This window comes from Halichoeres trimaculatus, unplaced genomic scaffold (assembly GCF_033239565.1).
Source record: "Halichoeres trimaculatus isolate MK-OKI-2021-1 unplaced genomic scaffold, fHalTri1.1 fHalTri1_scaffold_12, whole genome shotgun sequence".
Taxonomy (NCBI): Eukaryota; Metazoa; Chordata; class Actinopteri; order Labriformes; family Labridae; genus Halichoeres; species Halichoeres trimaculatus.
This window is the reverse complement of record NW_027437190.1, coordinates 22,767,857-22,789,572: the sequence shown is the minus strand read 5'-3', so window position 1 is coordinate 22,789,572 and position 21,716 is coordinate 22,767,857. Positions and strand designations below refer to the sequence as shown.

The 21,716-nt window shown below is 39.8% G+C and overlaps 2 protein-coding genes across 2 annotated transcripts; both read left to right on the top strand.

Moving 5' to 3' along the window:
- Positions 1-204: 204 nt before the first annotated feature.
- opn9 (opsin 9) lies at positions 205-4,606 on the top strand. The gene is made up of 7 exons (XM_074683280.1): positions 205-325; positions 974-1,124; positions 1,384-1,523; positions 1,722-1,860; positions 2,016-2,130; positions 2,957-3,037; positions 3,111-4,606. Exons 1-7 carry the CDS (start codon positions 205-207, stop codon positions 3,861-3,863), a joined length of 1,500 nt encoding a protein of 499 aa, XP_074539381.1. The 3' UTR covers positions 3,864-4,606.
- A 778-nt stretch (positions 4,607-5,384) lies between these two features.
- iffo1b (intermediate filament family orphan 1b) lies at positions 5,385-18,078 on the top strand. The gene is made up of 9 exons (XM_074683919.1): positions 5,385-6,766; positions 10,124-10,184; positions 11,269-11,364; positions 11,622-11,762; positions 11,883-12,067; positions 12,151-12,277; positions 13,264-13,353; positions 13,567-13,697; positions 15,044-18,078. Exons 1-9 carry the CDS (start codon positions 5,772-5,774, stop codon positions 15,132-15,134), a joined length of 1,917 nt encoding a protein of 638 aa, XP_074540020.1. The 5' UTR covers positions 5,385-5,771; the 3' UTR covers positions 15,135-18,078.
- Positions 18,079-21,716: the final 3,638 nt, after the last annotated feature.

Here is a 21,716-nt window from a genome sequence, read left to right as displayed (position 1 = left end):
TAAGGATTCAGCTGAAACTTTGCAGAGATCAGGATAAAGTTGTCATTTTGTCCTGTCTGACATCCCCCTCCTTCCATACAGTCACAGTCATTTTCCTCTTCTCTTTATTTATACCGACAGTGTGTCTCTGAAGATCCTGTAGTCTCCTCTCCCCTCCTCTCCTCTTCAGTCCCCCCTCAGCGTGTGGGTCAGTATCGGACACCCATGGGAGAGAACGTGTCGGGGGAGGGGCCCCGATTCAGCCCCTCTACCATCCACCCCATGTTCCTCTCCCAGCTGTCGCCCTCTGTAGACCTGGCTGTTGCCATCTTCCTCATCTTTATAGGTATCACACTGCTAGTATTTGGAAATGATACTTCAGCAGGTGGGGCACTAAAAACAGAATACACAATATTTCTTGATTAGCACTGCAATACACTATCTTTGTTTATATATGTTTATATTTTCAAACATATTCAAACATCTTGTCCGATGGTTCGGAAAGGTGCATATTAGACAAGACAGGTGTTTGAAAATGCTTGGAAGTGATGACTGTAAGTGTTGTGAGAGCTACATATTACAAGAGCTGTGTGGTTGACATGTTCTTACTAAGCCATGACGGGAATAAAGACAATTTATTTTTCTGGGGGTTTTTTGTTTTTGTTTTTGTTTTTTTTTTTAAAGCTAAACATGGCCTCAGTAAAAGCAACAGGTCTCAGGATTCCTGACCTGAATATAAAACAGCTGCTCTTACAGCCAACTTGATGGGCTGTGATGTGGGTTCATTCACCTCCTGGGGAGCAGCCTGAGTATTCTGGAGCACTAACAGCAGCTGATTGGATCATGATTGTGATCAACAACACAGAAATAACAGTGCATTGATCCTTCCTGCAGCACCTCAGTCAAGCCCACTTCATCACGTCCCACAGGCACACAACAACCACATGAGAATTCTCCTTGAGTAACAGTGCTGTGGTTCCTCACTCTTTCTCAGGTTTGACATCAGTGCTGGGAAACGGCATGGTGTTGTTGGTCTACTGCAGGAAGAGAAAGAAGCTGAGACCTCCAGAGCTCCTGATTGTCAACCTGGCTATCTGCGATTTCGGCTTTAGCTTCTTTGGGGCGCCATTCTTCATCATTTCCAGGTGCACAATGTGTATGATCATCCAATGAACACCAATGATGGTAAAATCCCCCCTGCAATCCTCCTCAAGTACACCACTGCCCGAGTGGGAATTGAATTCATCTTTTCGACACAGAGTTTTTCCTTAATGTTTGAAGTAGATAATCTAAAAGCTTAATTCCACCTCGTGCTTTGAGTAAAATATGAATGCAGAGTAGAGACAGAAGGAAATGGTCTGTTGAGTTAAGCATAAGGTTAAAGCTGCTCTGTCCCTCTCTCAGCATCAGTCATGCCTGGGTGTTTGGGAAGACCGGGTGTCTCTGGTATGGCATTCACGGCTTTGTGTTTGGCATTGGCTCTCTGCTCACCACCTGTCTCATCTCTGTGGACCGCTGCCTGAAGATCTGCTGTGTAAGATATGGCAAGTCCCACACTGTCCTCAAACACAGACTAGGAGTTTCATTTCACACAGGCATGGCTGCACTCTGTATGCACATGACTGAATAAACCTGAGTTTTTCCACCACTTTACTCATGTCATACATACTGTTGTGGTCTATAAGTGCCCCCCCCCCCTACACTAAGTCCATTTAATGTTTGAATACTTCTCTGCTCTCTAGGACAATGGATTGAAAGGCTCCATGTGTTTCTTTCTATTACTCTGATGTGGGTTTACATTTTGTTCTGGGCTTTACTGCCAGCTTTTGGCTTTGGAAGCTACGGAGCCGAGCCTTTCGGCACCAGCTGTACTATCAACTGGTAATCCCTCGTTTATATTTGTTGTTTGATGATTGTTGTTCCCACAAACACAAGATTCTGTAGGCATCTGTGTTATCTGTGTCATCCATGATTTGTATTCTTTGTGCATTTTTGAACAAATGCTGAGTGTTGATCCTCTCGCCCTTTATTTCAAGGTGGAGAATGAGTTCATCTTTCAATGACAGAATCTATATTTTCCTCATCATGTCATTGTGCTTTGGAGTGCCCACAATCATTATCATCAGTTCTTACTTGGCCATCCTACTAAAGGTGAGTAGAACTGCTGCTTCATGAAACAGAATAGCTTTAAAAAGTAATGCATTCTCTTTTATGGACAGGAGGGGGCGACTCCAGCATTTAAAAAATGATGTCAGAAGTCAACATGATGAGGACCCTAGTTCTGTCACTTGGTTTAGAGGAACTGAGCAAGCAACAGCCAAATTATCAAACCTAAGGCCCCAAAGAAGTCCAGAAACAATGACGTGACATTGAAGTTAAGCTCACAAGTTATCCATATCTACCTCTGAAACGGACAGAAATGATCTTAACTTCAATATTTAGTACATGCTGTGCAGCCACAGCTGAAGTATCTCGAGTGAGTCAGATCACTGTGCAGGTCAGGTGAGTGATCAAACAGATGCATATATGTACTAATCTCACTGTGGTGTCTGGCTGTCACTCTGAGATGTAATTTTTTTTAACCACTTCTTCACTGCTGACATTAACTTTTTATTGTTAAGGTCACTGAAGTTCAAAACTATTAACTAAATCCAGTTTACTGTTTGGTCTCACGAATAGGCATGTGTGACAGACACAGGAGAGGCCAGCTATAAATAACAAATCACAGCCACCCAGAATAACAGCTGACACCATAATACACATTTGTGTATTAAGGTGTCAGCTAAATTGGGAATCAAGGATTGGTGAGCATGATGAGGCACTGTCTTAACTAGGAAATGTATGAACTGTGATGACATCTTTATAGAAACATCAGGAACATTGGCGTCAAAATAGTCAAAGAGGATTTTTTGACTGGAAACCCCCCCTACTCTTTGTGTGTCAGGAAGTTTTTCATATGTGGTTGTTTTATTTCCAGGTCACAAGATCTAATCGGACTCTAGCATCCATTTCATCCTCCTCTGTACGTCACACCAGCAAAGACTTGAGACTTGCAAAGGTAAACATAGTTGGGCTCCATCTTTGCTACACATCTTAAAGAGGGGGAAACAAGCTCTGTGTGTATTTTTCAGGTGGCTGCTGTGGTGTGCAGCACCTTCCTCCTGGCCTGGACACCCTACGCTGCTGTGTCTCTGATCTCTGCACTACTTCCCAGAGATGACCAAGAGGCAGGAGACAACTTACACACCATGATGGAGGACACAGCTGGTCCACATGGTCTCAAGGCCCTGAACCTCCCAACTCTGCTTAACTGGACCACTGCAGAATATGACAAGCAAATCCATTTTGATCCTGTTAGCAAGTGGAGTGTTGTTAACAGCACAAGTCCTGCCTCCATCACCAGCCTGACAAATGTTACTTTCCTTTCCACCTTGAACACTTTGAACAAGGGGGCAGAGCCATTGGCCAGCAGCCCCCATCCTTATTCTTCTCTGCCACCAATAGTCAATTTGATTCCTGCCATGTTTGCAAAGTCCCATGCCATGATCAACCCTATAATCTACCAAATCATGAACAAAGAGTTCAGGGATCTTGTCTCTGTGTTAGTGTTTGGCAGCAAAATGTCAGGGAGGGGCCAAGCACAGGGGTTGAGGGAGAGCTCCAGCATATATTTTTGCCAAAGCTGGAGGAGGAACCAGAGCATGTCTCTGCCAGTTGAAGGAAAAAACAAAAGTCTGAAGAAACACAGGATTGATCAACCCAGCAGTGGAGGAGGGTCATACCCTTTTGCAGAAAATATTTCAGATGGAGCTGATGCTTTAGACTTTGCCCCTTACATAATCAAAGAAATGCAGAGAGGCACTTTGGAAGAGATGGATGGATGACATTCAGTTCTCTCACTGTCTGATAATTAGTTAGTCATTCAGTTAGTAGGGTTGGGAATCGAAAACCGGTTCCTGTTGAGAATCGATAAAAAATGTTTCAATCCGTCGATATCGTTAGCCTTTGTGCTTAACGATTCTCTTATTGATTCTTTACACTATGCCAGAGCTGCAGGACCTTATGTGACTAGTCTGTTGCAGCTTTCTCGGCTTGGTAGTTAGATAACATTTCCCAAGAAAACCCTGTTTAAGGATTTCTAGCTTGAAATTTTACTGACTGAACTGAACACTCAAAGAAATCTACATTACTCTCTCACAGGAGATTCCTATTTAATACATTCAAAATAAATAAAATAGCGCTAGCTTGATGCTAATGTATACAGGAAATTGCATTGATACACTAGTGGTTAGCATACATCGGTATAACTTTGACTTCAGAGTAGAATTTCAACTTTTAGGCATATCACGGGTACTCTTTTTAAACAATACTGAGAACTCCAAATGTCAAAATACTTTCAAAATTCATGGTTGGTTTCATAACTACGGCAAGGCTCCAAACAACTTGGAATAATGCTATTACCACTTCAGGACACTAAATGGCCTACTTGAGTCAATAACATATTAAAAAACTGTACATCAACGTCACATGACGTGAAATTTGTACTAATTTCTTTATATTTACGCTAAGAAACATTCAGATCCAGTGACTAATTACATATTTATTCACTTAAAAAAGAATGAATTGATAAGGGAATCAATAAAATATTGAGTCGATAAGCAGAATCGATAAGAGCATTGATATCGATAAAATCTTATCAATGTCCATCCCTATCAGTTAGTAAGTTGGTTGGTTTAAAATATGTATTGACCGTTAAGTTAGAGGGTTTGTGGAGCCTGTTACTGCATGACAGAGGTTACAGCAAATAGGCTACTTTAAGGAATAAAAAAACAAGTGCCCCCTTTCATAAATGTCTTGTCATTTTTTTAAATGAATGTTCAGAATCATCACTTGTCTGGTGTTCAAGCTGGATTGTTGTTGCCCTGCTGTTGGGAGTTTAGCCTACATAAAAAAAAAATAAAAAAAAAATAAAAAAAAAACTGTTAGTCTCACATCAAGCTCCTGACCATTGCCTTGGTGATTTTATTACACATAAAATACTTAAAAATGCATATCACACGTCTAACATGAAATTCTAACATATTTGACGATATTAAGCTAGCTTTTCTATGGTCACATTTGCTATGTGACCCGCTGAGAACAATGCCAACAGTTTGTTTTATGCTAGCTTTTAACTTATTCTTGTTATTTTTCTCCTCTACATGAAACGTTATAAAATATCTAAAAAGTGTCATCAGAATGTAGTACCAATTTGCATTTTTTATCGAAAAAACGGCTAGAACACAAGGAAAACCTGTTCATTGATGTATTTAATATTTCACGGAACGTAAACAGTTAAATGCTCAGCGCCGCCTTTGTCGAGTACTTACGGTAGCTGTGGTCCTCCAATCCCGCAGCACTTTCTCTGCCTGCGGTCACATCTTGTTGCCAGAACTCCAAGTGACGCGGTGACACTAAATTTCGACCTTTTCCATCCACTCCCTGCGCCTTTTCCCCGTTTCATTGCGTTTACTTTGCAAAGGCATCTTGCAGAGTTGTACGTCTTGTGTTGCCGCATTGCTTCTTTGCAGGCTGCTTGGACTCGTTTGTGGATGTGTTCTTAAGGAAGCCTAGGGAACTCTGATCTATCATCCGACGTTAAGACTTCTCAGCCTTGGGGATAAGATTCTTATTTTGGCTCGGTTACATAACCAGGTAAATACTGGCGTTTCGTGCGCCCGTCGTTCTGGTTCGTTTGGTCATTTATCTAGTCTTTGTATTCAGCTATAGAAAGATCATCACCGTCCGTGTTCATGCCAGATTTGCAGCGCTTTAGTTTTCCATACCATAGCATGAATCCTTTGTTGGGGGCCAATACGCATCTCCAACAGCACCCCCAGCAGAGCCTCGCCTCCGGACATCCAGACTCTCCTTCAGGCCTTCTGCCCGACGCCGTTTTCGGTGGACCTGACCCAGCATCCTTTTTCCTTGGTGAGCAGCCCAGCCCAGGCCCTGATCAGCTTGGGCCTGACTTCACCGCACCCTCACAGGCTTCTCCTTACCTCCACCACAACCACAGCGGCCACTTCGAGCACCACACTGTGCCACATCCCCCTGCCGCCATGGCTCTGAGAAACGACTTGGGATCCAACATCAGCGTCCTCAAAACTCTCAACCTGAGATTCAGATGTTTTTTGGCAAAAGTGCACGAATTAGAGCGCAGAAACAAGATTTTAGAGAAACAGCTGCAACAGGCGCTGGATGCCAACAAAGGCTGTCAAGGTGGGTGCTGTGATGGCAGGACGCATACACAAGAGGCAGGTGTGCAGACCGGATTTGTTGGGACTATCCCCCTTAGGCCTGGCTCCCTCCCCTTCCACAACACCAACAACTCAGCCAGGAGGCCTACAACACTGTTCCCACCAGCTCTCACAACCACCTTCCAATCCACAGCCTCCGAAAGCTCAAATTCAACCCAAACCAACACCTCTGGCAACCCAGTTATCACCATCAGCCAGGCCTCTCCCTGTGTGGACTCTCCTGGCTCTGGCTCAAGAAGTGTCACTAATGCCAGTACAGGTCAGGAAAGATCTACTAACCCTCCGCCAAGGTTTCTTCCAGGAACCATCTGGTCCTACAACCACACTCGCAAGTTCGGCCCCAGCACAGAGCGTCTAACAAGCCCTGGAGTGTCCTGGGTGCACCCTGATGGAGTTGGGGTCCAGATTGACACCATCACCCCTGAGATAAGAGCGCTGTATAATGTCTTGGCCAAGGTGAAGAGAGAACGGGACGAGTATAAACGCAGGTAAACTCTTTTATTTTGCCTGTAGCTGTATGTGCTGTGTACTGTCTGAGATAGTAAAGCTGTTGCAGACCAGCTGTCTCATGCACAAGCAGTGTCAGCACAAATCCTCAGCATCAATCACCCACCGCCTGACCATGCATTCACTCACTCCATGTCTAATCACAGAGGCAGGTGCTGCAGCTAGATATACACCTCAACAATCAACACATCACTGGCTAAAAATATAAAAGAATGAAGGTCAAAGTGTTGCAGGGACAGTTAAGGTTAAAACTCAGCTGTAAAGGCTTTTATTTACAGGTGTGATAAAATCTGCTCTTTATTTTCTAATACTAGACAACTTAAAATGAAAGATGTAGCTTTGAGTCCAGGGCCTGTCAGTGTTGTCCCTTCATTACAAGTGCTGTGATTCACTTTGTAGGTAAATAAGAACGTTAAGGACATTATTGGACTCAAAGCTAAAATCATCATTCACACATAATCACAATTTTTTGGATCCTCTCAGAAAGTTTGAATTTAGCTCTGTGTCATGATAGAAGTTATTTACTATCATGTGAAAACAAGGTGTGAAAGGATAGTAGTGCACCTGGAATTTGTGATTTGGCATTTTTCACAGGTAATAGACATCATGATGGATTAATTACTCAAGAAGAGTAATAATAATATAATACAGTAATGCGTTTAGGGGGTCAGGCTTGGACATTAAAGCACAGTTTGAGCTTTTAAGTTTTAGGGCATATTTTCCCTGTAAATTTTTAGAGAAATAACCCAAATTTTGTACATTTTGTGATTAATTCCAGGTCTTTATGACATGTGCATTCAGTACTCTCTGTCCAAGGTGAACTACAGTAGCCCTCAGGTTCCAGCTCATTCAGTACTGAATTCCCTCACATTATTTCCAAATGAGCAGCCATGCAGTCCTCACTAAGGAGCGGATCCTGAGCATAGGATAGAGGCGTCTTTGTGAATGAGGGGACAAGGACAGCTCTAACTGCCCATGTGTGTTACATCAGACACGTGGTTTCATTGTCCAGGAACTTGAGAGGAAATGATCTGCTGACCTCTTGTGCAGAAAGTAAATTTTTTTGTTTTTCAAACTGCAAATCACAGAGTGTGACATGTTTTCTCCCCTCTCAGTGATCTTGCCTCTATGATCAGCCATCTTTAAGGTATCAGGCTGTTTCTCAGCTCTTTGAATTTCCTGTAGATATCACTTTACCTCAGGATGACAACAGCCTTTTCCCCTCAGCAAAATCCCCCCTATGGTCATTTTCTATTGTGAATCTATGCAACCTAAAGCTTTATTATATTTTGCTTCTTTGTCAGAGCTTTAGCCCTCTGTCTGTTTTACTCATCTGACTTCTTTGATTTTTTTTTAAATCAAGGACAAATTGTTCTTTTTCTTTCTTCTCTCACTCTTCTTGTTCATCAGTCAGTCCTCTTCTCCCACCATGCTTCTCATGTAAACACCATTCATCAAACTTCCTCTCACCCTCCTCAGCTCCCTCCTGCCTCTCCTCTTCCTCACTGTGCATCCCCCCTCTCCACTCTGCACACTTTATCTGCAATGCAGCATGCACTGCAAGCTGTAACTGCTGGATGTGGGTTTGGCATCTCTGCCTCCTGCATGCTGTCACCTTACTGATCAAACAAGCATTCACTACGACAACAACAACTCCTGTTTCATGACTCAGTTTCCCTCGAATTTAGTATTCCCCAAAGGTTGAGATGTGCCGCAGAATTTTGCATCTGTAACAGTATTTATAAAAGAGGCCACACACTCAGTAGTTAGTGCATTTTCCCTTGGGACATGTGTGAATTTATCTGAGGCATCATACTGGATGTGTTTTAAACTCGAGGCTTTTAAATTTATTGAAGTTCAGATTCATGGGTCAATCAATTGAGCCACACAAATCACCAAATAAGTAATTACTAGTGGGTGAATAAGCAAATCAGTCACACACCCAATTCACATGAGTGTTTTTGGCACTTGTGTCAGATTTCATCTAAGTTAACTTCATTGATTATCATTTACATACATGAAATGCAAATTTTGCACCTGACTGCAAACCATTTCCCTCATTCCTTCCTTTATATATGAAAACAAAAACCAAACACTTCCAGATTTTCTTGGTTAAAATGGATGTTGTATTTTCATGATTAAAAAAAAATCAAAAATTATCTTTAGAGTTGGAAAAAAGCATCTCCATAGCACCACCAGTGGTAAAAAGCAGAACCTTTTAAAGGTACAGTGTTTGGTACTTAGAGGATATGTAACATAATATTGGTACAATGTTTAAACTAGTATAACTTTTTTCTGTTTTGATAATTTAGAATTAGTTCAGAGTTTACCAGCTTATGCAGCTGTGTTTCTGCAGTTACAAAAAAAAAAACAGACTAATAACATATGAGGTTTTTCCATTTAGTACAAGATGAACTGTACCAATCGGAGGGCAAAGATGAAAAAAAGATTTGTGGTTGTTGTGTGCAACAGAATTTGTGGAAATAGCAAGAAATACATTTTTAAAGTTTTGTTTTCAGGCTTTTTGCCTTTATATTTAAAGGGAACAGGATAGTGGATAGAGCAGGAAACAGGCGAGAGTGGGTGGAGGGGGTGCAAGAAAGGGGCCCTGGGTTGGACTCAAACTTGGGTCAATGGCTTGCAGGCTACACTCTCTCTCATGGGGCTCTGCAAGACCGCATTGGCACCCCATATTAGACATTTTTGATTGTACAAAGTTGACAAATTAAAGTAATAACACATCTCGATATTTTAGAATATGACCGCTACTTTTTTCTACACATTACTGACATTAGAAGAAAAGCAGCTGTTTTCAGCAGCAGAGCTAAACTTACAAATCTGCTGATCCCAGCTTATTGCAGATACAGTGGTGTTAAATGGAAGCCATACTGCAATGTCAACTGAGGTTTAAGATCATTCTAAAGTTTGACCTCAGAATGTATCTAAACAATTCTCCGAGGCTTTATCAAACATTTTACATGTCAAGTGCTCATCATTTTAAACTCCCCTACTACTGTTTCTATTTATATGAATTTAGCAGGTATAGTAGGCTTTGTTTAGGAAACACTGTCACTGTTCGACTGTATTGGTGTCTGCGTGGTAGCCTCAGTTGATGTTTTACGCCTTAAGGAATCTGTTTGTCAGAGAGGGATAGTGTGGTAAGACAGATGCACTTAAGTAGTGGAGTCATGGGTCAGCTCATACTCTGCATGCCTCTAAGTATGTCCAGAAGAGACATGAACAGCTGAGTAAAGAGTATTCTTTCATTAGCAATGGCTGTTACCATGAGTGTTTACCTTGATGGATGAACAATTTCTGCCTGTGTCTGTGCTTTTTAGATGGGAAGAAGAGTACACAATGAGGATGGATCTGCAGCAGAAAATTGCAGACCTACAAGAGGTAAGGTTCAGTCACCTGTGTGTGAGTATGTGTTTGTGTGTAAGAAGACCAATAATTCAGTGTAATGTAGCCATTTGTACTCTTTGACTCAGGTCTCCATCTTGCACTCATCAATGATTAGTTTTTACACTTACCTCCTTGCTAACTATCAAAAAATTAAAACACAGGGATGCTAAAGCTAAGCATTGTCCATTGTGATCATGTAAAGCTTTGAACTGTTTGCCTCTGTCAGCTACTGTCAGGTTAGTTGCTGTATTTTGGCTTCTTGCAGCTGTGTCTTTGCAGGCCCTGTGGTTAGTTGATTTCCTCTGTGTGTGTGTGCGTGCCTGTGTGTGTATGTGTGTGTGTGTGTGTGTGTGTGTGTGGTAGGTAAGTGTGTGCACATGATGTAGGAACGCATGTGAACCATTGCCAGGAATCTGTACTTTGTTGTGACACCACAAGCAGCCAAACATCAAAGCTTCAGATGCCTGACCAGTATTGTAGGTCATATGAATAAGTCGACATGAGGAGAAGGGAGTTTACTGTTCATTAGACGCAGACTGAGCTCATTATGCTTTCAGGACATCCAACTTTCAAACTCAATTTTCTGTGGATGACCTCTGCATGCAGTAATGCCCCATAAAGAGAACTGTGATGTTTCTAGTACGCCTATGTGGGTATGCTGGCACATGATAAGTTTAGGGATAGGTACTCTCAGTACTTTTATGGGTACAGACCAAATTCTGTTTGTAGTACAGAGCACCCATTTACGTAAAATCAAACGGTATCATGTTTAGGTACCTAAACGCAACCTTGTGACTAAGGCAGTGGAAGAGTAGGCAATTTTCCATGCTGGACATGAACACAGCATTGTAATTTTACATATTGAAGAATAAATATGTTAAATTAAAAAACTTTGAAATTTTATTATCAAACAAATTAACATTTATTACCACAGAAACACACACAAAAGTACTGAAAATTGGTACCGTGGAGTACCAGTACCAATTGCCAGGTACCGGATATCGGCATCATATCGTTTGGAATGTAAAAGGTACACATTCCCAGATAAGTTCTTCATGACTTGTCCTCATGTGTGCAGGACCTGCAGGAGAGTGAAGGCTGTCAGGACGAGCTGGCTCTCAGAGTGCAGCAGCTGAAGGCTGAGCTGGTTCTCTTCAAAGGCCTCATGAGCAACGTAAGCACAGTCACACACTCTTCATTTCGAGACCAAACTGGCCACACATGTAAACTCACATCTCTTTGAAACTCCACTGTTTACATAACCTTTTAAAATTCATTATGTTATTTTTGCTTGTTGAAAACAACCGAGAGTTGTTTTTATGAATAAAAGACAAATGTCTGTTCGTTTTTAAGTCAGTGGTATTTTGTTCTTTTGGAGAGCAGCAGGTTTGAGTATTTCTCCCCCCCCCCCATTGGGCTTACTCTCTGCAGAACTTGTCAGAGTTGGACAGTAAGATCCAAGAGAAGGCCATGAAGGTGGACATGGACATCTGCCGCAGGATCGATATAACTGCTCGTCTCTGTGATGTAGCTCAGCAGAGGAATTGTGAGGATGTGATCCAGATGTATCAGGTACTAAGAAAACAACCAACCAGTTAATGTGTCTATCTTTGTTTTGTTTAATCTACCTTTCGACAAAACTTCTGCAGTTAAATGATGGTAGTGATTTAAGTCCCACTAATGTCTCTGTAGGTTCCAAACAATCAAACTTCCTTAAACTGCCGCCGGAAACAAACTCCTCTGTCCTTCAACGGAAGTGAGTGTGACGAACCTGTCAGCACCTCTGAGAGTGATGGAGGCGGGAACAAAGAAGAGGAGCACTGTGGCTCATCAGCCAATCAGATCAACGAGGAGATGCAGAGGATGCTGAACCAGCTGTGAGTATTTTGACTTTGAGATATAACGAACATCATTTTGTGTCCTTTACATCCACTAATTCTGCCTAAATATTTTTGCTAAGGCGTGAATGTGAGTTTGAAGATGATTGCGACAGTCTTGCATGGGAGGAGACTGAAGAGACGCTGCTCCTTTGGGAGGACTTTCCAGGATGTGCTCTGCCTCCGGACCCCACTCACCCACCAGGAGAGGTAGGCCGTGGTCACATGACTTATTTCAGTCAAACCACACAGACTGCTCTCTTTATACAACTTTTCAGAAGATGATTCCTGTAGCTAATGCTCTAATGTGAACTCAGATTTGACAAATAATGTTACAGAGAAATAAATCAACATTGTGTCAAAAAGATAGACTAGAGCTACAGATCGTCTTTTTGTTGAGCTGTGCTCTTTTATCCTAACTGTGTATGGAAATATTCAAAGCCAAAGAAAATTTTCAGTTTTGTTTGAGGTAAAGGACTATTTGATGTGGTTAGATTCATATCACTTCAGATTTTATTAGTTCTGCTTTAAGGGTTCAGTTCTCACAAATCCAAGTTACCTAGAAACAGCTTGTAAATTGTGAGAGGTGAAGATGTGAAACCATCATCTCCTTTCAGCTGTTTTTTCAGTGACAGACCCTGTGTAACAGATACTTCACACTGGTGTTACATCTTTGAATGGTAAAATGAGAAAGTTGCGCTGTATGAAATTAGTTTTAACAGTTTTTAAGGGAAATTCTGACGTCAGGAATTTGATGCTTAGAGATGCTGCCTAAAATGATAGTGGATTAAGTTTTGTCTCGGGGGATTATTCATCCAAATCTCTGGGTGACCTTGACTGCTTTCCCAAGGCAGGGCTGTATCAGGACAAAGCAACACACACACACATATACACACACTCACACACACTGTGTACATCATTTGCAGTGTCTACCCTGTGCTGGTATAGAGTGTGTTTGTTCCAAGAAATCCATGTAGGTATTTGTTTTCAATCAGCCGGCCGTCCTCCTGAGGAACAAGCTGCATGAGTCAGTGAAATCTGAGCTGTATGGAGCATTAGACCAGCTGTGTTTTTCACAGTCAGACAAGTTCCCCTTGTGTCTGATTGTTTGTTAATTAGCACAGTGTTTTGATATTTTATGACACGTTTTCCCTTATCCTCTAAATATCTCTCTTCTTTCTTTTTTTCTCCCTCAGGAGGACTGTCTGGAAAAGGTGATTAATGACACAGAATGTCTGTTCAAGTCCCGAGAGAAGGAATACCAGGAGACCATTGACCAGATTGAGGTCAGACACTTCCTGTTTTTTATAAGTAGAAATATATGAAATATTTTCCTGCTCCTACATCTCTGTCCGTTTCAGCTTTCTTTGAAAACTGAAGATAATTCACATGGTGACTCTGCATAAAGTGGCTCATAGTTTGTCTGATTTTAACGTGTTCAGAGTTTGTGATTTAACATTGGAACTAGCTGTGACGGTATGATTGTTTTCCTACTCAAGCTGGAGCTGGCCACAGCAAAGAGCGACATGAACAGACATCTGCATGAGTACATGGAGATGTGCTCGATGAAGAGAGGCCTGGATGTTCAGATGGAGACCTGCAGGAGACTCATCACACAGAGTGGAGACGGGTAACATATGCTCACAATCATTCTCTCCTGGAACTACACCTATATGGAAATTTAGGCCGATACCAGTATTAATATTGTTGATATGGCTGATAACCAATATTTACCAATACCTATACTGGTAAAAAAAACAAGAACAAAAAAAAATAGTCTGAGATGATGCGTTGAGGTAGTTCAGAGAGGAAGAGTGGCGCAATCGTGAGAAAAGATGACCAATGGGAGGATTAAAGGATGGAGCGCCCAGGATGAACATGATCAAAGAAGTACATTTAGTCTGTTTTCTGGATCAAAAACAGGAAAGGAGACATAAAAGAAGAAAGTACACTCTTCTTAGGTGGTTTTGGTGTTTACATGGTCACAGAGAACAATATTATTTAGGTCTTGAAAGATTGTTCAAGATGCTCTGAAAATGCCTGCAGCTAATGAGCAAATGTTGGCCGATACCGATACCATATCGGCCGATACCGATATGTTTAAAAATGACCAATGTTGCCGATGCAGATATTGATACCGATATGCCATGCATCCCTATTTTTGACTGTTATCAGCTGTGGCCTAAAGTCTTGTGAATATCATACTAACTAGGCATATGACATGAATGATTCATTTGCACTGCTCCTTATTTGATTCTTTGCTGAATTCAAGGATAAAAAGTTGTCATCTTTTATGTATCAGCAGGTGAGCTGTAAAAATCAAATAATGTAATAACTTCAGGGTACAGGAAGTGGTTGCGCTTGTGTGATCTCCCTTTTATGCTTCTACCTGTCTGCTTCTCTGCTCAGCTGGCCTCTGTAAACAAGATTGTTTCCAAAAAATAACAAAACCAACTTTTGATAATGTTCTAACACCTAAAACGAGGTTTATAACAAGGTTTGTAAATTTAGGACCTGCTTTATGATAGAAATTAGATTATCTTGAAGTCCTGCCCTCCAAAGTTTCGGGATCTTTGAAAAGTTCAGTTTCCCAAGAACTAAATTTGTGGTTCCTGCAAAGGAAAGTTCTTCAAAAAGTTCCTAGGACAAGTTTCTGCTGTTGAAAAGCACCTTAGGAGGATTGATTACCTTTGCACATGGGTCACCTGCTCTACCAACTGAGCTCAACCAGTGGACCATAAAACATGTGACAGCATGTTATTAAAAGTCTACCACCTACATAAATTGTTATTCAGACCTAAAGCATATACACTGCATGAGACTTTCCTCTGGGAATTATTCTTTTTTCAAGAGTGTGTTTAATCAAGTGTTTGTGTTTATTTCTCAAAATATGAAAAAGAAAGCTAGAGTAGCTCTGAAGAGTGAGTTGCCTTTTGAAAGTCTGTTTTTTCCTGTATGTGTTTTTTCTCCTCACAGTAACTCTGCAGCGCCTGCTTCTGCTGACGACAGCAGTCAGAGAGAGAGCGACAACTCTTCAGCCTCTCCACCCAGCACTGGGAGATCTTGACACTTTCTCCCTCCTGCATCAGGGGCCGTGGTTAAATGACCTCCACTACATCCAGCTCAAGTATCATTAAATGCAATACACACCTGTAATTATGGCAACACCATGTTTACATACTGTCCTCTTCATTTATCATGTCTCATGGTTTCTTTTCGTGCAGTCCTTGTAAATCAGCTTTGTCTGAGGAGACTTTGAGCTTTGAAACTGTGACTACATCAGAGATAGGTTTTTGTCTGCACTGCTGCGTGCTGATGTCACTGCCCTGCAGAGGGGAGAGGTCTGCTTGTAGAAGGGCCTCGACATCTTATGTTCGACCGCGATAGTTAGGATAGCACTGCTTTTAAAGGACTAATCTGTGAGAATTCAGAGGGCTGCATATTCTGAATTTATCATGAGTCAGTGCCCTGATTTATTGTCATGTAGTGAGGTGGCACATTGCGGTTTGATGACTTGGGCATTTAAAGCTAATTAAGCAAGTATCAGAATCTTATTTGACCCTGTTAACAAACAGAACTGTACCACAGGATGTCCTGGTGAAAGTTTGAGCGGCTTCATTTGTTTTATTGGAGACTTTGGCTAAGATGATGAGCTTGTGTCTAACTTTTTATAAGATGTCAGTATTTTATACTTTTCAGTTTTAAAGCTGTGGGTTTATTATTAAATTAGTCTCTAAGAGTGCACACATTTAGTCATATGACTCTGATGGTATGTGTATGTGTGCACAAAATAAATCTTGAAATGATCTCGATCTTTATCTATCAGGGATGGATGGATTTTCCCGCTGTGACAAAACATTCAGTCTCTGTAAATATTTGGGTGAAAGCATCCTGAACACACTTGAATTTTACACTTCACTTCAAAAAAAATTATGTCAGATCTATGAATAAATGCCCCCAAACAACTCATATTGTCAAGAGAAATTCGTTTGCAAAGATTTGATGCAGTTTGGAAAAAATAAAAAAAATCAGAGTATGTAATCAAACTGAAACGTTTTAAGCATTGCAGACAAGATAACTCATATTTGGAATTAAATAAAGTGATGCTTTCAAAAAAGTGTAAAGAAACATTTTGGGATGACTACAGAGAACAAGTTTTTTTTTCAGACGGATGCAGGTTTGTTTTTAGTTTTTAATGTAGCCAAAGTCTCCATGTTGTGGTGTTAAATGTCTATCTGTCCCTTTTAAATCTGATCTGGGGTCAGCATTGTCTCTTTTATTTTTCTCTTCTGTCATTTAAAAGTACGGAAAAACATCATGCACTGACAGCCAAATGTCACAAAGATGTCTAATTTAGTTTCATTTTCGGCAGAAATGGTCCATCTACAGTCAGAGCCCGTGAATCGAATAGAGCTGCATGGCTGAGCAGAATGACTTCAAAGATAGTACAGGACAAAGAAAAAGTTGTCCTAGAGCAAAAGTAGGGCAACCTTTGCGTGCCAAACTAAAATGGTCAGACTGTAGAAATCAACAGGAAACTGCTGTGTGTAAAAAAAAACTTGATATAGCTGCTGCTGAAGCAGCTTTTCACAAAGGTGCTTGATGTATATAATTCAAATAGTTTTGAGCCTGTAAAAGTTTGCACATAGAAAGGAAGAGCTAAGCAAAAATGTAAATGAAACAAATCAGCACTATTATAAACATGTCAAAAACGAAGTTGACTCGCTGAAAATAGAAAATGATATTTCTCCATCTTTCACATACTGAAGGTGGGGCGCTAGGATAATAAATTCACACCAACACATACCTCATTTTTACTTTATTTATGCTTCCTGTGGCACATTGAACTATGAACTGTAACTCAGACACTCTGTAGTGAAACGTATTAGCATACTGTTGGAAATCATCTCTTTCAGGGAAGACCCCTGCTCTCAGTGCTCATTTATCACTGATGTCTAATATAATCCTGCCTGCAGTTTCTTCACGCCGGTCGTAGCAGTTGAAATGTATTTCTTCTGCTTCCATTGCAATCCACATCTCCACTTCTTTCAGTGACAGAAACAGTAATACATCAGATTTGACGCTTCTACTCGTGCATGTGTCGGAGTTAGCTGAATGCTAATTGCTACTGTTCGATAGAGAAGGAGGATGGCAGAGATAACCTGTGTGAGGGGATAAACACAACTTTTTTCTTTGTGTAGGTTTACTTTCATGCACTGAGTGAGTCTCTTTGTATGCATGTGCCAGTGTGTATGTTTCTGAGTGTTTTGTCTGTATAGTGAGCGTTTTTAAGAGGACTTTTACTTCGGCAATTACACGACATAAAGAAAAAGATGCAAGTACAAAAACTGATATGATTGATTAAACAAAAAATCCTGAATGATCTGTCTTTGGATACAATCCTTGAAAAAATTTTGATGATGTTAACCTGTGACATTTGACTTGATTCCCAGTGGTACTTCTCTTTTATGACTGTATGTCGCTGCCAAATGAAAGTCAATTTAAAAATGACTCCAGTCTAAAAAACTGAAAACTACTGAAATGCAAATGCTTTAGCAAAATGACTGTATGATGGCTTTGATAATATGTGTAAAGGAAATATAGCTTTGAGTCTAAATGTGTTTAAAGGCTGCAAAACAATATCAAGGGTCACACACCTGAGATAAATGAGAAATTATTCAAATTCTGAACTGGAATTAAAACGACAGCAGTTTAAAACAAAAGGGATGTTTACGCATCTCCCATCAAAATATGTAATTTAATTAGTGTGTCCTAAAAATTTGACCATCGTCTTGAGCATTGATCTCAGGTGCCTCAGATAGAACAGAATAGAATAGAAAATACTTTATTTATCCCCGAGGGGAAATTCAAGCAATGTAATTAGAACAGAAATTCAGATGTGTGACTCTGCAGCTTTAAACAAAAAGACAGTCATTTAGTCTAAATGATGCTTAACTGTGGAGCTGCGATATGCCATGTTTAAAGAGAGACTGAAAGAATTAAAGATGCAACTGAGAAAAAGATTGTGTGTGATTTTTTCTAATTAAAGGGTCGATCAGTGAAAAATACAGCAAGAGGCCCGTTTAAATGCCCTGAGGGTTAAAATACAAGCCTTTCAAAGCAGCAATGCACACACTCCTCTGTATTAGGGATCGTATTTGTGCTTCTTATGGGTTTATTCGGGGTTAGGAATTTTTAAAGTATTGATGTAATAGGTAGATGTACTCTGAGAGGGGTTTGTGGGGTCAGATGGCACAGTAGCCGATAAGTGCATAAGTGTTCAGCCAATTCAATTAGTAGGAATGGACTGTCTTATCTGAACTGATGCTAATTCAAAAATAACAAAGTAATCATGAAAAGAGCAGCAGATGGGAAAAAGAGACTGAAAGAAGGCGTAAAATCCGGTCACCATAGCAGACAAGCTCCATGGCTGTAGGCACACACTGAGAAACAGCTTTACTGTGACACCTTGTTGGGACTTCCGTTACTAACAGGGTTGAGTTAGCCATGTAGCTACTGGCACTGTCATGCTCTTAACAAAGAGGTGTGAAGTTTTTTTCATCTCAAACCATCTGAAACTTCCGACCTCTGTTGGGTCAGAGTTATTTTCAGAGCTTGTTCCTGTCAGACTTTTGCATGTTTGGTTTGCAGCTAGCAAGTCCTGCTCAGCCCCCTCATTAAAATCATAATCAATCAGAGGCTCCTGCCATGTGCTTGGTTTGCACCTGTCAGCTGCTCGACATTCTGACCAAGTTGCATCTGCCAGAGGAGATGAACTGCTGAAAGATTGTCAAAAATAAAATTTAGAATGAGCTCATGTCAACATCATCATGGAAGCCAGAAGTCTTCAAATGCAAGAGGCCTTGCTTGTCAAAGTCATACATTATACACATTGTGATTATTATTTTGTGTGCCTCATAGAATAAGTTTATAAGTCAGTTAAAATAAATAAGTAAGCAATAGTAATTATATATGGTATAAATATAATATTGTAGATATCAACAAAAATAAAGAAATAGAAATACGTTATTATTTTTCTTTTACTGAAAAATTGAAATTATGACATAGGCTGGTCTGCAACCTGACTCTGGCTCCTCATCCAGCTCTTTGACTCATTTGCAATAGCTCCCTGTAGCTCTAATCTTTTTTTTTTTTTACTGAAATAAAGAATCTTATTATTTTTCTTACAGATGGTATTGATGATTAACAAGATTCATAATAAATAAAACATTTTGTTGAACTAAATATGCATCACATCTTGCAACCAAGCCTGCCACTTCTCTCTTTCACCTCCTACAACATTAGCAGACCACCAACTTTCCTTCTACCTGTAGCGTACCTCAATTTTCACACCCCTGGTAAGATAAGTAAATCAACAAAAAGTCAAATATGGAAAAAAAATAGCAATTTTTACTCTGTGTGGGTGGATTCAATTAACTGCCAATGTGCTGACTAAATATACATACTTGATATGAAGCAAGAAATTAGCAAACAAAAAATGATAAGTTGAGTGACATTATCAATATATGCTATGAAATTTGAGTATCCTTGTTGTTCCACAATTTAATTCAACATATTTTGACCAAGGATGGGTTTTTTCAACACCATATTGTCTTTATTGTAAAAATTAAGTCAATTTTGTGGCTTTGGACTGGCTTTAATCCAGGTGACACGAGGCAAAATGGTTCCTTTGATAATAAAGGTAGCAGACCACTGACTAAAGTGGTAATGCTTTGAGGCTAACAGTATGCTAACTGCAACACTGTGAAAGTTAAGTGTGATAAAACAGGTTTCCATGTCGTTTTGGCTGTGTCCCTTTATCTATAAATTTGCCAAAAATATCTGAACCACTGAAAAACTTTACTAACCACTCACTTGCGTTTACAAAAATGGCAGGACACACCACAATGACATCACGTCATTCAATTTAGGAATTTGCTGGGTAAGCATATTTAGCTTGATCTGTGCAAATGTAAGAGGAGGCAATTGACAAGCTGCAACCAAGGTTATAATTGTTAACTAAAATGAAACTAAAAACGAAAACTATAATTTAAAATACAATGCAGTTAACTCAAACTAAAAAAAAACTAGAAAAGAAAACAAAAACTATAAGTAAACTAAAACTGTATCTTGTGTTCTCAAAACTAACTGTAACTAACTAAAATTATAGAGAAAATGCCCTTAGTTTTAGTTTCTGACAATATTAATAGCCTTAAGGATTTAAATTAATCCGACACATTTTCCCAACCAATTTTAGACAGTTTTAGGCAGTTGTCAGTGCCGTGCGGCACCATCATAGCGACGTACTGGGACGTGCTTGTCTACTACACTGACTGGCTGTGCACTGTGCTGCCACAAAACGTAATAGAGCAATGAATCAGATCATCTGTAATAGTTTAATCGCATGTGAGTCTGTCTTTCTTGTTTAAGTCCAAGTTTCTAAAGATTTAAGCTCATATTATATTGTTTTATATAGTTTTTGTTTATATTTTTTAATGTGATTTAGATTAACATTATTTATTATATAATTGATGTATATATTTTTCATATTAAGTTTATATTATTTTTTTGTGATGAAGGCAGCAGCCAACAGTTCAGTATCAGCATGAACTGAGCAGTGAGCACTATGTTGGACTGGAAAATAAACAGTATTACAAAATATTTACTCTGACCTTTTTCAATCCTGCACCTGATTAACAGGGTATGAACAAACTAAAACTAAACTGAAACTAAACTGAAACTAAACTAAAACTAAAACTAAACTAAAACTAAGCCTTGTTGCAAAAATCAAAAATAAATAAAAACTAGAATGCCTGCTCTAAAACTAACCTTAAGGAAGTTAGTAAAACTAAACTGTAATGGAAAAAAGATTCAAAACTAACTAAAACTAAACTATAATGACAAATCCAAAACTATTATAACCTTGGCTGCAACAGAGCAAGGTACTTGAAACAAATACAGTCATGCACTTACAACGTGGTAAGAAAGAAACAATGAAATTCTGCTTTATGTATTCCTTTGATTTTTTTTTTTTTTTTTGGATCAGTTTCATTCTTGATTTCATTTGGAACACAAGCGTTTGACTCAAGTCAGTGTTTTTATCTATTTCATTCCTGTTGGATTGTTTGATTGGTTAATTCTTAACACAAATACACGTTTAGCTTCCATTGGTTTTCCTCTAGCAGTTATTATATGAAAAAGAAAAATAACCTAAAAAGAAAAATAGCCTGAGATTGAACTCAAGATTATAAACTGTCATTGCCTGAAATCTTCTCTACCGTCATGTTTGCGTAAGTTAACAGCATTGGCGGTTCTCTGATTGGTCCTTAGCAGGCCAGACCTCACAGTATGCTCGGAAAGTGACGAGGCTCTGATGCAGAAACAGTAGATTGCTGATGAGCAGAACATGTAAACAGAGCATACTGGTAGAGCTCTGTGGGCGGAGGAGACAGGAAGAAAGGAAGATGTATGCAGGTGAGGAAATAGTGACACAGATGTCGGGTAGAGGGAGAGAGAGCAGAGGGAGGAGGACAGACAAACACACCTTAAGGAAGTTACTAAAACAAAAGAAAGAACAGAAGACACATCAGTTTGAAGGTAAGATTTTTTTATGTGTTTGTGTTTAGTATGTGTTTATTTTTTATTGCCA